The sequence below is a fragment of the Lolium perenne genome, chromosome 3 (assembly GCF_019359855.2).
Source record: "Lolium perenne isolate Kyuss_39 chromosome 3, Kyuss_2.0, whole genome shotgun sequence".
Lineage (NCBI taxonomy): Eukaryota > Viridiplantae > Streptophyta > Magnoliopsida > Poales > Poaceae > Lolium > Lolium perenne.
The window spans coordinates 170,420,404-170,437,570 of record NC_067246.2 but is presented as its reverse complement, the minus strand read 5'-3'; the positions used below and the strand labels follow the sequence as shown (position 1 = coordinate 170,437,570).

The 17,167-nt window shown below is 60.3% G+C and overlaps 1 protein-coding gene across 1 annotated transcript in view; it reads left to right on the top strand.

Moving 5' to 3' along the window:
* Positions 1-17,167, top strand: part of LOC127339670 (uncharacterized) — a 63,963-nt gene that overhangs the window by 37,565 nt on the left and 9,231 nt on the right. Inside the window, exons 4-5 of the mRNA XM_051365490.2 lie at positions 5,702-6,230; positions 6,448-6,980. Coding sequence (XP_051221450.2) covers positions 5,702-6,230; positions 6,448-6,980 — 1,062 coding nt within the window. The remainder of the gene's footprint in view (positions 1-5,701; positions 6,231-6,447; positions 6,981-17,167) is intronic.

Here is a 17,167-nt window from a genome sequence, read left to right as displayed (position 1 = left end):
ACTCAAATTGTGATCACATGGAATAATGGTCAAATCTGCCATTTACAATCTGGTCACTACTTTGAGCCCCTGGATTTCAAGATTTTCAAACCAAACAAATCCAATTCTTTGCACCTCATCCAAGTACACATCAAGGAGAACAACTTTTGTAAAGACCACCATACCAAATTCACCCTGGATCAAAAACTATGCTCATGCAAAGTTGAGACTTTTTAACAAATTCAACAATCTCACACTTTGCCAATTTTGCAATTCTTTTATTTTTAAAATTCCACCACCACCTCTGAATGTCTCTGGTCATTTGCAACCAAACCAAACCACCCATTTTAAAATTTTGGAACTACTTTGCATACAACAAATTTAGAAAAAAATTGAATTTGCAAATAGGCACAAATCCAAAACACTACTTCAAATAGTGTTTGGCCCAACCCTAGTGCCCCACTTGAGCTCTACCTGTCCCTTGGTCCCTTCTCCGCCAACACCAAGTATAGGAACCCTAAGAGAGGAGCTAGCATAGCATGGACATGGCCATGCCGGCCATGGACACCATGTCCACCCAAACCCTCTCTCCTTCCTCACCAGCCCTGTCCATCATTCCCTGGAGCTCCACCTCACTCTAGTGCACCGTCCTACGCCAACCATTGTCGAGGAGGAGCACGACAGTCGCCGGATGACGCGCGCCCAGGGACGGCCAAGCCATGCCGACGCCGTCGCGCGTGCATGCCGCAGACGCGCACTGGACACGCGCCGCCTAGCCACCTTGCGCAGCCCCTGGACCCCCTCTCTACACGTTGAGCTTCACCGCGCCACCACGACGCTGCCAGACAACCTCGTGACCACGACCCGTGCCCGCCGCCACCGTAGACGAGGATGAAATCCCGCCGCGGGCGCGCCAGATGTCGAAGCACCCCGACCAGGTTGGGCACCGCCTAGTCTACCTGTCGCCACCCAGAGAACCGCCATGATGTGCTGAGCAGTGCGCCGCCCTTGCCTAGCCAAGTAGCTCGCCGGAGAAGCCGCGCCGTGGTCGAGTTCGCCGCAGCACCTACGGCCACTTTTGCGCCTATAAAAGGAGACGCCCTCGCGACGATTTCTTCACACCAGCACCCTTCCCTCTTCTCCCTCGACCTCCTGAGCTCCTCCACTGCCTCGATTAGCCACCACCGCCACTCAATTGAAGCCTCACTGCTGCACGCCGCCGCGTAACATCACCGACGATTGGAGCCGCCGGTACCTGGAGCTTCGCCGTCGTCCACCACTTCGTCGAGCACACTGCCCACTGCCGCTGGAGCCCCGGTGAGATCTCCGACCCCCTAGCGTCGCCGCGCCAGTAGCCTGCGCTCGCCGTCGACGACGATGGACGTGGTCCGTTCGATCTTGATCTAATCGTGCGTCTCTCAGTCCCCCGTACCGATTTGGCGTTTAACGCCCACTGACGGGTGGAGCCCACTGACATAGGCATCCCCAATGGGCCTGCCGAAGATGGTACCCGGGGTTTACTGAAGGCCCACGACTCGAAGGACAAGAAGAATCGGAAGCCCAAGTTACTATTAAGGAAAGCTAGAGTTGTATCAGGAAATACTACTTGTAATCTTGCGGGATGGGTTGGAAATCCTCCCGGACTGTCGTGGTATCGTCACGGCATATGCCATAGGGTGGCTAATCGAAGTGGCTCCTGAGGGATCTCACGGCGGTATCCGGAAGCGGGTATGGGCACGAGCGACACGGCGACGTACCCAGGTTCGAGGCCCTCCGGTGGAGGTAAAACCTCTACTCCTGCTATGAGTGTATATGATGATCACACAGTACAGTGGTGCTCCTAGAGCTGTGTCCGGCTGGCCCTGAGAGGCTAAGGGAGACGATGGTCTCTCTCACAGGGCAGCTCTGCAGGTAGGTGAAAGCAAATAAAATGATCGATCCCCTGCACGAGAGGGGGTAGTGCGGCTTATATAGGCACCGGCACTTTACATAAAAGACCCTATAGTTTACTGGCCGGCTTGGCCGGCTCCGGCTCCCGCTCCTTCCCGAGGCGGTGACGTCAGGAGTGGTTGAGGCATCGTGGCCTGTCCCATCCGGCTGCCACGGTCAGCGGTATGGAGGAGGTGTCCCTGTCGCCGTCAGCCGCTGTAGCCAGTACGGATCGTCGTAAGCTCTGACGGCCTGTCCGGCGCGTGGCACTATTGCTCCACAGTGCCCCGCGCTTTACGGAAGATGGAGTCAGAGTGGACTTTGGGAACCCGGATCACCAACCCGGTTCCTTCCAGTGCAAGACTCGCCAGCCTCGAGTCGGTCCGAGGTACAAACCCCGATCGGATATGGCTTGTAGAAGCCGGCCCAGCTACGGCATTGATGGCCGCAGCCAGGCCGACTAGGACCTAGAGCCAACCGGCTCCCGGACCAGCCGGCCACGGCGCCAGCCGGCTGCTCCTCAGCCGGCCTTTGCCGCGAGCCGGCCAGTGGCCGGCCGGCTGCTCCGCGTCCATTGCCCTATCCGGGGTCTTCCCCCCGACATTAGCCCCCGAAGCTGGCAAGGTCCTGCGTTTAGAAGGACCTAGGCAGGTTTTCCTGGCTTCTCGAATATATTAGACGGCACTTGGAGGGGCCGACTGAGAATTTCCATTCAGCCGGCTGCGCCCTCATCCGGCTCGTCCCTGCCGGCTGCTTCCCAGCCGGCCGCTTTTTACACTTGTACAGTTTTTGCTTTCTTGCAAGATCTGACGGCGCCTCCGCCTTGCTGATGAATTTTGGTTCGGGTGGAACTTTTGGTCCGGCTCCGGCTTGCGGCGCGCCGGAGCCTCCGCCGCCTCGGGTCCTGCGCCCGACTTGACGGGTCTGACGCCTGGCCCGTCGGTCGGTTCGTCTGGTCACATCAATGTTCCCCCGGATCCGGTGCGGTAGTGGGCGACGTGGTGTGGCCGTTTTTCGGTAACCGTCGTGGACGTGGGAGGAGTTACGGCGCAGTTACGGCGCAGTAAATCCGGCGACGTGGGAGGAGCTACGGCCCACGACCGCCACTTGGAGGCCAACCGCCCGCGTCGGGTGGCTATAAATGCCGCGGGGGAGCGCCTCGAGGCGGCCACTTGCCATTTCTTCCTCCTCGCGCTCCTGCTCCCAACGCTATCCTCTGCGCGCTCGAGCTCGCTGCTGCTCCGGCGAACATCTTCCGCTGGCGAACTCCGGCGGGCGAATCTCCACCGATCCGCCGCCGCCACTCCGCCAATCCGGCGCCACGGGGCCGCGCGTCTTGACGGAGCGTCCTCAGCCGCCATTGTCGCCGCCACGGTCGCAAGGTTCTTCCTCGCCGTTCAGCCTCTCCTGGTCCTCTTCTTCCTCGTCCTCGTCAATGGCGTCCCCCAGCGGATCGTGGAGGGGCTCCTACATGCGGGAGGACGACATCGAACGCCTGGTGCGCCTCCGGCGGATCCCGCAGTCGGTCATCACGCGGGTGCCCGGCGAGGAGACGGAGCCCGAGCCGAGGGACGGCGAGCGCGTCGTCTTCGGCGCGCATCTTGACCGCGGGCTGGGTCTGCCGGCTTCGCCGTTCTTCCGGCAATTCCTCGACCACTTCGGCCTCCAGCCGCACCACCTGCCGGCCAACGCGTGCGTCCTCCTGAGCTGCTTCGTAGCGTTCATGGAGGCTTACGCCGGCTTGTGGCCCGACATCGACTTCTGGAGCCGGCTCTTCTTCTTGAAGGCGCAGACCAACGACGGCCGCCTGCGAGCCTGCGGCGCCGCCTCGATCTACACCCGGCCTGGTACGCCTTTCCCCAAGATCCCCACCGTCGACTCGGTGAAGAACTGGCAAATGTCATTCTTCTACGTGCGCAACGAGGGGGAGCTCGTCGACCGGATCAACCTGCCGGAGTTCAATCCGGCTCCTCCAGTCGGCCGGATCAACTGGAGCCACAACGCCCGCTCGACGGACCAGAACGCCGAGGTGAACCTGCTCTGGGATCTCCTGGCGACAGCCACCGCTGGCGGGCTGACTGCCGAAGATCTTCTCTGCACCATCGCCGAGCGCCGGGTGCTGCCGCTCCAGATGCGCACCCACAAGATCGGGCACATGTCCGGCCGGTTCGATCCGAACCGGACGTCCAAGGTGCCGCTCACCAAGGCCCAGGTGGCCAGCCGGGTGAACCACATCACCAAGGCGAACCTGGCGGAGGACTGGAGCTACGGGCTGGTGCCCTGCGACAGGAACCATCCACCGGCGCGGGTAAGCTTCGTGTCTTTGCCATTTTCCGGCTTGCGGCTGCGAGGCCGACTTCCTTTTTCTTCTGCCGACTTCCGGCTTGTCATATGCTCATGTTTTTTCTTTCTAGGTTTTTGAGCGCCAGAACGCCGAGGACGGCGACCTGGCGACGAAGAGGTGGACGCCGGATCTCGTCGATCCGGCTGACCAAGCCGGCGACCATGCCGGCGACGACGACTGCCGCAGGCGCCCGATCTAGGCGGCCGTGGGGAGCACAATCCGCCCCCTTCACCAGAGCACCAGGAGGAGGAGGAGCCGGCGACGTCCGGCACGGGGCCAATCCCCGCCGTGCCTCTGCGCACGAGGCCGCCAAGCACCACGGCGACTTCGGCGCCCAAGGGCACGAAGAGAGCCGGCTCCACCGCCGCCGCGGAGTCGAGGGCGAAGAAACAGCGCCGGCATCAGCCGAAGAAGGTCCCGGAGCAAGCCGGGTGAGTTCTCTCTCGTTTTCTTGTTTGATTCCTTTTCTTTCCTTACTTTCATGCTTACCATCTTTCTGTTTATCCGGCTAGGGCCCCTATCAAGTTTGCCCAGGGCGGCGGCTCCCGGCAAGCTCCGCGCGTTGTGTCGCCGCTTCCGCGCCAGAGGAGGGAGCAGACGCCGCAGCCTTCCTCGCGCGCACCCACGCCGCCGCCGCCTGCGACAGGGGCTTCTTCCTTTGCCGTGCCGCTGGCCTCCGCGCCCGATCGCGGCATGCGGGTCGAGCCAACGCGGCAGCCGACGCTGGACGACATGTTCCCGCGCCGGACACCTCTTCGGACCCAGCCCGGCGGGCCGGGCGGGGCATGCCGCCTTCAGCCGGGGCCGGAGCCGGCGGGGCTGCTCCTAGGACCGGCGCCGGCAGGGCCGCGCCGCTGCGGCCGGAGCCGGCAGCAGGCCCATCGTGGTGGAGTTGGACGAGAGTCCGGAGGGGGCGCCCCAGGCGCCGGAGACAACTGGGCCGGCTGGGCCATCTGCTGCGCCCGGAACGACGCCGCCGCCGCAGCCGACACCAGAGGAGCCGGCCAGGCAGGAGCCGGCAAGGGACGAGCCGGCGCGCACTGGGGACGCTGATTCGCGCGCGCTGGTGAGGACGGAGGGCCCAGCGGGCCCGTCTGAGGGCCTTCATGTGGCCCAGGGTGCCCGGCGGGTGGCGGTGCCGTCCGCCTCCGACTCCAGCTTCGGCTCGGCAGGAACCATGGAGAAGGCGTGGCATCAGGCGAACTCCTGCGAGGTACTCAGCCGGGAGGGGCAGCCTGGCACGGCGCCCATGAAGATGCTTTTCTCCGGCTATCGCGCCAGCCTCAAGACCAAGGCCGCCGAGACCCTTGCCCAGCTGGCGACGCTGGAGGATGCTGAGAAGGTGTGTTTTCTTTTCTTCTGCAATTTTCTTGTCCTGGTAGCCCTCCGAGACGTGGGCCGGCTGCCTGAAGCCGGCTCAGGTTTCGTCTAAACAACTGATTCTTTCAGACGGTTGAGGAGCGGCGCACCTTCTTGTACAACCAGGTGGTGACCAGCTACCACCGGGCCAAGATCGAGCGGGCCGCCTTGGCTCGTGAGCTGGAGGTCGTCAAGGGTGAGCTCTACGCTTCTTCCGACTTGATGTCTTATTTTCTTTTTAATCTTGGTTGGCTGATATTTCTTTCCGGCCGCCCCGCAGCTGAAGCCGCCAAAGTCCCGCAGCTGGAGTCGGATCTCCGAGCCGCTCGCGCGCAGTGCGCCGAGAGCGAGGAGGCGGGCCGATCCGCCGCCGGCAAGCTCAAGCTGGCTGAGCAGGAGCTGACACGGCTGCGCCTGCTGGAGAAGAACCACATCACCGAGCTCAACTCCCTCAGGTCGGCGGAGAAGGAGAAGGTGGATGATCTGAGCCGGCGGCTGTCGGAGGTGGAGAAGCAGCGACTTGCGCTGCAGGAGGAGGTCACTGCCAAGTCCACAGAGCTGACGGCTACCGCCAAGCGTTGGACCGACGATTTTAGCGCGCTTGATCGCGGCTTGGCGGGTGAGTGCATCTTTATGTTCCTTCCCTTTGCCGGCTTTCGGCTGTCGACCGGCAGCAGAAACTTCTGATTTCTTCGTTATCCTCATCTTTGGGCTGGTGGCAGTCGGTTCTTGCCGGCTGCCGCCAGGCTTTTCCTTTTGGTTTAGGACTTCGAAAATTTGCATTTTTCAGCTTATTTCGGCTTTGATGGTTTCTGACTTGCTTCTTCTTCTTGCAGCGGCCTTCCCGGAGACGCAGGAGGCGGCTTTGGCAGCCGTTGGCGTCGCGCGCGATTCCAGGAGGCGGGAAACCGGCGAGGGCAGCTCGGAGTACTTCTCCATGGAGGACCATCTGGCGTCCATGGCTGCCCGCATCGAGCCCGTCACCAAGCTCGGCTGGGAGCTGCGGAAGGCGGCCGAAGAGCTGGTGCCCATGCTGTGGCCTGGGGAGGCGGCGCCGCAAGACATCTCCGGCCTCATCTCCTCGATGGAGCAGGCGCCGGACCGCTTCCTCGACTGGAAGGAGTCGGCCACGCGCGCCGGTGCCGATATGGCGCTGTCCTTCGTCCTCTCCTGGTACAACGAGGTGGACCTGGGGCAGCTTGAGTTCCGGCGAGCCGGCGTGGAGGACAAGCTCCCAGCCGACTTCAAGGCCGCCCGCCTTGCTCGAGCCAGCACCATCGCCGACTTCGTCGACAAGACGCTCTTCGTCGCGGACCCGAACCCTCCTCCATCCGATGGAGAATACATGGATGATGAGGAGGCGGAAGATGTGCCTGAGGATGACCCGGCCGCCGGCTCCACTGATGCCCCTCCGGCTTAGATTTCCTGCTTTTCAGTTGTTCCTTTGCAAGACAATTTTATTAAATCCCCGGGATGCCGGGTGCAGATGTAAGACAATATTATTATCCTTTTATTAAGTCACACTTTAGTGTGTTTGTTAATCATTTGTGTGCCGAGTTGCTTTCTTTCGACTCGTTCGCTTTTTCCCATCCGCCCCACTCTTTGGCTGTGCCCTTGCCGGTCGTACGTCCGACTTGCGATCCGTCGCCGGATCAAGAGCGGGCCGCTGGGTGAGGCCGATAGTATTTCAGTCGAACGAGCTGAATTCGGCAATCCGGCACTTATAGGAAAAGTTGCAAGTCAACTCACTTTTACTCTTTCCCTTAGTCGTTTTTCGCGTGCCGGCTCCCTAGGCCTTACTCCCGCCAGCCGGACAGCCGGGTTGCGGTCTGTAGCTGGTCGGAAGCCGGCTGTCGGAAACCGGATCACGTTACTGAGCCGACCGCGTGAGAGGGTTCAAGCCAATTGGCGAAACAAGGTAAAGTATGCGAAAAACTTGTCGGAAACGGCGCTCTTGGCGCAAGCTTTTTCATAACTCACAAAGGGGATACAAGGGATACATACATTCCTGCTCTCATGCGTAAAATGGGCGGAGTAACCTGACATTCCAGGGGCGTTTAGTCTCCTCGTCAGCCTTGTCCGGCTTGTTTTTCTTAGCCTCTTGGGCATCTATGAGATAGTAGGAATCATTGCCTACTGCCTTGCTCACGATGAAGGGACCCTCCCATGGGGATGACAGTTTATGCTGTCCGGCTGTCCTCTGGATCAGCCGGAGCACTAGGTCTCCTTCTCGGAATGCTAAGGGCTGGACCTTCCGGCTGTGATAGCGTCGGAGGCTTTGCTGGTAGATGGTAGATCTAGACTCAGCCAGCAGCCGGGCCTCTTCGACCAGGTCAACTCCATCTTCGCGAGCTTCTTTGGCTTCGGCTTCTGTGTAGAGCTTGATCCTTGGCGCGTCGTGCTCGATATCAGTCGGCAGGACGGCTTCGGCCCCGTATACGAGGAAAAATGGTGTGAAGCCGACTGAGCGATTTGTCGTTGTGCGCAGGCTCCACAGCACATTGGGCAATTCTTCAATCCAGCAGCCGGCTGCTCGCTCGAGCGGCTCCACCAGCCGGGGCCGGATGCCGGCTAGTACTAAGCCGTTGGCCTTCTCCACTTGTCCGTTGGACTCTGGGTGTGCCACGGAAGATAGGGCCATCCGGATCCCCATTTCCCCGCAATAGCGAGAGAAGATGCCTTGGGAGAAGTTGGTGCCGTTGTCGGTGATGATGGTGTGGGGGTAGCCGAATCTCACAATGATTTCCTTGAGGAATGTGACGGCTGTGGACCCGTCCAGTTTCTTGATTGGCTTGGCTTCGATCCACTTGGTGAATTTATCAATCATCACCAAGAGATGTGTCATGCCGCCTCGCGCTGTTCTGAATGGGCCCACCATATCCAAGCCCCATACGGCAAATGGCCATGTGATGGGGATGGTTTTCAAGGCGGAAGCCGGCTGGTGTCTTTGCTGCGAAGCGGCGACAGCCGTTGCACTTCTTCACCAAATCTTCTGCGTCTCTGAGCGCAGTCGGCCAGTAAAAGCCGTGCCGGAAGGCTTTGGCCACTATGGCTCTGGATGAGGCGTGATGTCCGCACTCTCCTTGATGGATTTCCCGTAGGAGTTCAATCCCTTCAGCCGGCTCGACGCACCGCTGGAACACCCCACTTACGCTGCGTTTGTACAGCTGGTGGTTGATGATGGTATAGGCCTTGGCCCTTCTCTCAATCTGCCTGGCCTGGACTCTATCATCAGGCAGCACACCGTCGGTGAGGTAGGAGAGGAATTCTTGTGCCCATGAAGGTACGCATCTTATCTCGAATACGCTGACCAACAGGGCCTCCTGCGTGGGAGCTTCCGGATTCGACTGCATGGTCGCCGGGTACGGCTTGCTAGCCGGCGGGTTCGGCTTGCTAGCCCCCGAGTTTGGCGATGAAGCCCCCGGGTTGGACTGAGAAGTCCCCGGGTTCGGCATGCTAGCCGGCGGGTTCGACTTGTTAGCCCCCGACTTGGGCGATGAAGCCCCCGGGTTCGGCTGAGCAGCCCCCGGGTCAGCCGGCACGAATATTGAATCCGAGTCCGGTGACGGTATGATGGACGGCTTCTTGAGAACCGCCAAGGCGACACCCGGCGGGATGGCTTGCCGGGTTGAGCCAATCTTGGATAAGGTATCAGCCGCTTCGTTGTTTGCTCGTGGCACATGGTGGAATTCGCAGCCGTCGAAGAAGCCGGATAGCTGCTGGACGTGGAAGCGGTATGAGGCCATGTTGGCGTCCTTCGCGTCCCAGTCGCCAGATGCTTGCTGTATAACCAAGTCGGAGTCGCCGAAGCAGAGTATGCGACGCACGCCAATCTCCTTGGCCAGCTTCAGCCCATGAATGAGTGCTTCATATTCCGCCACATTGTTGGATGCGGCGAAGTGGATCTGCAGGACGTAGTCCAGCCGGTCTCCCTTGGGAGAAGTGAGGACGATGCCGGCTCCCAAGCCGTTGCGCATCTTCGAGCCGTCGAAGTGCATCTTCCAATGTGTGGAATCCGGCACAGGCGGCAGGTACTGCATCTCAGCCCAGTCGACGAAGAAGTCGGCTAGGATCTGCGACTTGATGGCTGTGCGTGGCTCGTAGTGGATGGTGTGGGCGGCTAGCTCCAGGGCCCACTTGGCAACCCGGCCGTTGGCATCCTTGCTGCCTATGATTTCCGCCAAGGGCGCTGTGGCAACCACCCTGATGGGGTGCTCTTGGAAGTAGTGCTTGAGCTTCTTGGCCGCCATGTAGACGCCGTAGGTGACCTTCTGGTAGTGGGGGTAGTTTTGCTTCGACTGGGAGAGCACTTCGCTGAGGTAATAGACTGGGCGCTGGACCAGCTGCTCTCTGTTTTCGGCTTCTTTGCGCTCCACCACCAGGACGACGCTAACCACTCGGTTGGTGGCTGCGATGTACAACAGCATCGGCTCCATACAAGCCGGCGTTGCAAGGATTGGCGCGGTTGAAAGCACGCGCTTCAAGTCGCGGAAAGCTTCATCCGCCTGCGGTGACCAGACGAATTTGTCCGCCTTCCTCATCAATTGATACAGGGGCAGTGCCTTCTCCCCCAGCCGGCTGACGAAGCGGCTCAAGGAAGCCAGGCAGCCAGCAAACTTCTGGACGTCCTTGAGGCACTGCGGCAGTTCCATCTTCTCCAGGGCACTGATCTTGTCCGGGTTGGCTTCAATCCCTCGCTGAGAGACGAGGTAGCCGAGGAGCTGGCCAGACGGCACGCCGAATGTGCACTTGGCCGGGTTGAGCTTCATCCGGAATCTTCTCAGATTGGTGAAGGTTTCTCTCAGGTCGTCAAGGAGGGTAGGCATCTCCTTGGTTTTTACAACGACATCATCCACATATGCGTGGACATTTCTGCCGATTTGATCCTGCAAACACTTTTGCATGCACCTTTGGTAGGTGGCGCCTGCATTTTTCAAGCCGAATGGCATAGTCGTGTAGCAGTAAGCCCCATACGGGGTAATGAACGAAGTCTTTATTTGATCCGCCGGATTCAAAGGAATCTGGTGGTAGCCTGAATAGGCATCTAGGAAAGACAACAGTTCACAGCCGGCAGTCGAGTCTATGACTTGATCTATGCGCGGCAGGGGAAAGGGATCCTTTGGGCACGCCTTGTTCAGGCTTGTGTAGTCGATACACATGCGCCAGGAGCCGTTCTTCTTCAACACCAGGACCGGGTTTGCCAACCAGTCCAGGTGCAGCACTTCCATGATGAAGCCGGCAGCTAGGAGCCGGGCGATTTCTTCACCGATAGCCTTCCTTCGTTCTTCGGCGAAGCGCCTGAGAGGCTGCTTCACCGGCTTGGCTTCGGGCCGGACGTGGAGGTGGTGCTCAGCCAACTCCCTCGGCACACCCGGCATGTCTCTTGGAGTCCATGCGAAGATGTCCCGATTCTCACGGAGGAAGCTGGTGAGCTCGCTTTCCTATTTCTTGTTCAAGCCGGCACCGATGGTGACGAACTTGTCCGGCTGCGCCGGGTCCAGCAGGATCTTCTTGGTGTGGTCGGCCGGCTGGAAGTGAGTCGTCCCAGCCGGGTTGCCTGCAGCCGGCATGTCTGTCTGCGCGGCTTTGGCGAGGGCAACGGCGTCGTGGATGAGCTGCTTCTCGGTGGCGATGACCAGCGTCTGGGCCATCTTGGAGCTCTGCGTGGCGCAGTCCATGGAGCGGCGATAGTCGCCGGCTACGGTGATGACCCCCTTGGGGCCAGGCAGCTTCATCTTCAGGTACCCATAGTGGGGCACTGCCATGAACTTGGTCAGGGCCGGCCTGCCCAGGAGCGCGTGGTAGGGACTCACGAGGTCCACCACCTCGAACTCAATTCTTTCGGTGCGGAAGTGATCCGGCTTCCCGAGCATCACCTCCAGCGTGATCCGGCCGATCGGCTGGCAGCAATGGCCTGGCACGATGCCGTGGAAGACGGTGGGGGTGGGGCGCAACTCGGCCTCCTGGATGCCCAGCTTGCGGGCGGTGTCGCGGTAGAGGATGTTGATGCTGCTGCCGCCGTCGATGAGGACGCGCGAAAAACGGACGCTGCGCCGGGTTGTGGCGATGGTGGGGTCGAGGACCATGGCGTAGCTGCCCGGCTTCGGCAGGACAGCCGGCGTGTCGCGGCGATCAAAAGTGATGGCCTGCTCTGACCAGTTTAGGTACTGGGGGACCGGCGGTATGACCGCGTTGACCTCGAGGGAACGGCGCTCTTGGCTCGTCCTGTCCTCGGGCTCGGAGGTGAAGATGATGTAGGTGGCGTCTTCGGCCAGATATCGGCCGCCATGGTGCACTTTGTTAGCCTCGTGGTGCTCGAGGTTGGCGTTCTCTGCGCCGGCTTGGCCACCCGGCCCGCCGGCTGGTGGAGGCGGGGGTGGAGGCGGGAGGGGTTCAAAGCTTGTCAGCCGCTTCATGAAGTGGCAGTCGCGGGTGGTGTGGTTGGAGGGGTTCTTGCCGCTGTGGTATTTGCACGGCGAGTCGAGCATTTGCTCAAAGGTGTACTTCGGCTTCCACTGCCGGTCTTGCTTCTGGCGGCGGCTGCCGCCTGCCGCGTTGTCTGCCACGGCGGCTACGTGGGCGGAGCCGTACCGGCGGTCCGGCTGGTCGCTGTGACGCTTGCCGCGGTAGTTGTCCCGCCGGCTGCCATGCGAGCCGCCCTCGGCCGGCTTGTGCTCAGCCGGCCTGTTGTTGTCCCGCCTTGCTGGAGCCGGTGAAATATCAGCCGGCGCCTTGCCGGCTTCCTCTGCCAGCGCGTACTTGTCGGCGATGGCCATCAAGGCGGCCATCGACTTGGGGTCACTGCGGCGCAACTTGTGCCACAGCATGGTGTTGGGCCGACAGCCTCCCATGAAGAAGCTGATGGCCTGGATCTCGTGCACGCCCTCGCAGGAGTTGCGCATCTCGCACCAACGCGTCAGGTACGCGCGATCCGTCTCGTCGGGGCCCTGCTTGCACATCTCGAGCTGCTGGGGGCGACCCGGCCGGCGATAGGTGCCGGTGAAGTTGCTGATGAAGGCCGCTTCGAAGTCGAGCCAGCCGTTTATGCTGCCGGCTGGCAGGTTGTTGAGCCATGTGCGGGCGGAGCCGACCAGCATCAGGGGGGAGTAGCGCACGGCCCAGCGCTTGTTGCCTTTGGCGATGCCGACTGCGGTGGAGTAGTCCTGCAGCCAGTCCTCCGGCTTGGCTGTGCCGTCGTACTTGGGGGTGTCGCGGGGGAGCGTGAAGCCTTCGAGTGTGGGCTCGTTGGCGATGCGGGGCCCGAAGCACTTTGGGCCGGCTGGAGCTTCTTCTTCCGCAATGCGGGATTCGACCAGCCGGTCGAGGCGATCTCGGGCGTCGGCGGGCTCGATGCGCGGGCCCAGCCGGGAGTGTGCCGGCTGGCGCGCGCCGCTTGCTTCTGGAGCCGGCCGGTGATGACGGTGGGGCCCGGAGTCTTGCTCCTGGTTCCGGCTTGGAGGGGGCCGGCTGCGGCCGCTGCCGCTCGGCTGGTGGCTTGGCCGGCCCGAGCTGTGCGTGGCTCGGGAGTCATGGCGCCGGCTTGGTCCTGGGGAGGCGGACTCGGCCGTGTCCCTGGCGCCTTCCCTGTCGTTGCCTGCAGCTCCACGAGCGTGAGAAGCTCTGGGGGCGTTGACATACCTGGGGTCGGCGATCTGCCTGTTGGCTGCGTTAAGCAGCTCAGTCACCCGCCTGGTCTGGCGGCGTAACTCTTCGCCTTCGAGGCGGTTCAGCTCTTCCGCGGCGGCTTCTGCCGCACGTACGTTCTTGTCGGGCGTGTTGTAGACAGGGAGCTCCATGGACGGAGCCGGCGAAGGAGCGCCGTCGCGGGCGATCTCAGCGCCAAGGTCGCGGCCCCTGCGGCGGATATGGCTGGCTCGGCTTGGCTCGTCGCCGCCTGGAGTGAGGCCGTGGGCGCGGTTGTACTCGCGCTGGGTGATCTCCATCTGGCGCTTAGCAGCAGCCAGTTCTTCGGTTTGCTTGAGGAGGAGCTGGCGGTGCGCCTCCAAGTCCGCCTCGACGGTGGTGGGATCTCCGCCAGGCGTGAGCGGGGTGCTCAGTTTTGCCCGGACTGCATCCAGCCGGGACGGTGGTGGTGGCGCTTTCGGGCCCGAGCCGGAGGCGTTGGGGTCGATGTTGCGCTCCAAGCCGGGGCCGCGGGTGCGCGGGTTCTTCTCGGGGAGCTCCTCGCCAGCCATCATGACTTGCACGATGGCGGGGCTGGCGGGAGCGCTGCTGCCGGCTCGCGGAGGAGGGCTAGCGCAGCGCAGCACCTGCCGCGGGTAGCGCGGCGGTGCGACGGTGGCGACGTAAACGTCGAAGCCGCCGAAGGAGATGACGCTGCCGCCGGCTGGGAAGGGGCGGTCAGCGAAGCAGCCAGCGTTGTCGGCAGCGCGATTGAGGGTGCCGAATCTCCAGATCAAGCCTGAAGCGACTCGCTCGCCGGTGGTGATGGTGAGGCCCGTCCGGATGAAGACACCGGCCGAGGATGCTGAAGGCCCCACGGTGGGCGCCAAATGTCGTGGTATCGTCACGGCATATGCCATAGGGTGGCTAATCGAAGTGGCTCCTGAGGGATCTCACGGCGGTATCCGGAAGCGGGTATGGGCACGAGCGACACGGCGACGTACCCAGGTTCGAGGCCCTCCGGTGGAGGTAAAACCTCTACTCCTGCTATGAGTGTATATGATGATCACACAGTACAGTGGTGCTCCTAGAGCTGTGTCCGGCTGGCCCTGAGAGGCTAAGGGAGACGATGGTCTCTCTCACAGGGCAGCTCTGCAGGTAGGTGAAAGCAAATAAAATGATCGATCCCCTGCACGAGAGGGGGTAGTGCGGCTTATATAGGCACCGGCACTTTACATAAAAGACCCTATAGTTTACTGGCCGGCTTGGCCGGCTCCGGCTCCCGCTCCTTCCCGAGGCGGTGACGTCAGGAGTGGTTGAGGCATCGTGGCCTGTCCCATCCGGCTGCCACGGTCAGCGGTATGGAGGAGGTGTCCCTGTCGCCGTCAGCCGCTGTAGCCGCACGGATCGTCGTAAGCTCGACGGCCTGTCCGGCGCGTGGCACTATTGCTCCACGGTGCCCCGCGCTACGGAAGATGGAGTCAGAGTGGACTTTGGGAACCCGGATCACCAACCCGGTTCCTTCCAGTGCAAGACTCGCCAGCCTCGAGTCGGTCTGAGGTACAAACCCCAGTCGGATATGGCTTGTAGAAGCCGGCCCAGCTACAGCATTGATGGCCGCAGCCAGGCCGACTAGGACCTAGAGCCAACCGGCTCCCGGACCAGCCGGCCACGGCGCCAGCCGGCTGCTCCTCAGCCGGCCTTTGCCGCGAGCCGGCCAGTGGCCGGCCGGCTGCTCCGCGTCCATTGCCCTATCCGGGGTCTTCCCCCCGACACGGACTCTGTAACTTGTGTATTACGAATCCCTCGGCTCCGCCTCCTATATAAGGGGGAGTCGAGGGACAAAGAAAGCATCGATTCATTGTCTCACAAACCCTAGTTTTCATATCGTCGAGCACTTTTCGGCTGAAACCTTCGAGATCTACTTGCCCTCTACTTCCGACTAAAACCCTAGTCTACAACTTGTAGGCATTGATAAGTTAATCCCTTGTCAATTGGCGCCGACCGTGGGGATCGAACCCACGACCACGTAGATCGTCAGACAGCCCACGCGTGCGTGGACGCGTGGTGGGCTGGACTTTGTCCGTTTAAATGATTTGGGCCCGTTTAGTTTCCCGCCGGCCCGTTTCCAATTTCAAATATGAAAATTGTTTAAATCAAATTCAATTTGCCCTGTGTTCAAAATTGAATAGATTCAAATTGGCTTAACCAAATTTGATGAATTTTATATTGTTGGAAAGCTAAGAAAAAGATCTACACAACTACATTGTTCTCACTCTGAGATTCTTTGTATAAATAATGTGACAAAAAGAATAAGGCAGTGACTTTTGCACATTCAAATAATTATTAAAAGTGATATTAAGTTGATTTCAACTCTCATAGCCCACATTTCACTTACACTAATTGTTTCTGCAAAAATATGGCATGGTTACTTTGAGTGATCATGGCCTAGTTTAAATAAAGGACTATATGTGATGAGGTCTAAGACCCCGTGTGTGGCCCGATCTCGCGGATTGACTTCGAAACCAAGAGGGGAGATGGGAAAACGCGAGGAACACGAAGAACACGACGAACACGAGGAACTCCGAGACTCACGCACGCACACCAACCCGATACACCCGATACTTACCCCCGTGGCTCGATGGACCACGCCAATAGAATCACCCGGAAGAGGCACGCGGCAGAATTCCCGGTGAGAGATTGGTGTTGGAGAAAAGAGATTGGTGAGGGAGAGAGAGTAGCTTGTACTAGAATCTCACTCAACAATATCCAAATCAACAACAAGGATGGCCTTGATTACAGAGGGATGATACCCAAGGGAGACTAAGCTCAAAGGTAGGTTTGAGTTCAAAACAAGTCTAAAGAGGTAAAGGGGCGTCTGGGGTGCTTATATAGTCTTACAAGGCGTCACGGGCCGAAAAGGTACGAAGGAAACAAGTTCGGGCCGTTTTGGCGACTTAAGTCGTGCAGGCCGGTCAGGAGGCCGGTCAGACCGGGCCTGGGACCGGGCAGGCCGGTCCAGACCGGGCCTGGGACCGGGCGGCAACCGGACGAGGTTTCGAGGCCCCGGGATAGTGCCCGGATGGCACAAGCGCAAATCCCGGTTTGGAACGGGCGACCCGGTCAGGAGGCCGGTCAGACCGGGTTCTGGACCGGCCGGCCATCTTCTCTTCCTTGCGCTCTTCGGGCGACTTCCGGTCCAGTTCCATGTCCATCTTCGCGTCCAGCTGCTCCTCTCCTCCTCTTGACCATGGTGTGTCCTCCTCTTCGTGCTCTTGATGCTCCTTGTACCTAATGACACATAACACGTCGGCATGAGGTAGCAATCCATCCAAAGGGGTACCAAGATCAAGGGTGGTGAGGAGCAAGTTCACCTCATCATGAAGAGCTTTGACTCGGGCTCGTGTCATCGGTCCACTTGGGGGACTTGTTGGTCTTGGTGTAGCGACGTCGGTGACCGGGGCTACATCATCTCCCCCCCTTGGGAAAGAGTCGTCCTCGACTCTTGCACCTCCTCATCTCCATGATAGGGTGACAAGTCCGAGACGTTGAACGTGTTGCACACCAAGTACTTGGATGTCGGTATGTCGATGACGTAAGCGTTGTTGTTGATGCGTTTGAGGACCTTGAAGGGGCCATCTCCCCTTGGCTTGAGCTTGGAGTTGCGCTCATGAGGAAACCGTTCCTTCCGGAGGTGGATCCAAACGAGGTCTCCTTCTTCGAATATTCTTTCCTTCTTCTTGGCGTTGAGGCGGTTGGCTTGACGAAGAACATGTTCTTGTATGGTTGCCCTTGTCTGTTCATGTAGTTTCTTGACGGCGGCGGTGCGCTTGTCGAAGTCCATGTTGATGCGCTCGTGGAGGGGAAGCGGAAGTATGTCGAGTGCCGTGTAAGGTTCGAAGCCATAGACGACCATGAAGGGGCTCCTTGACG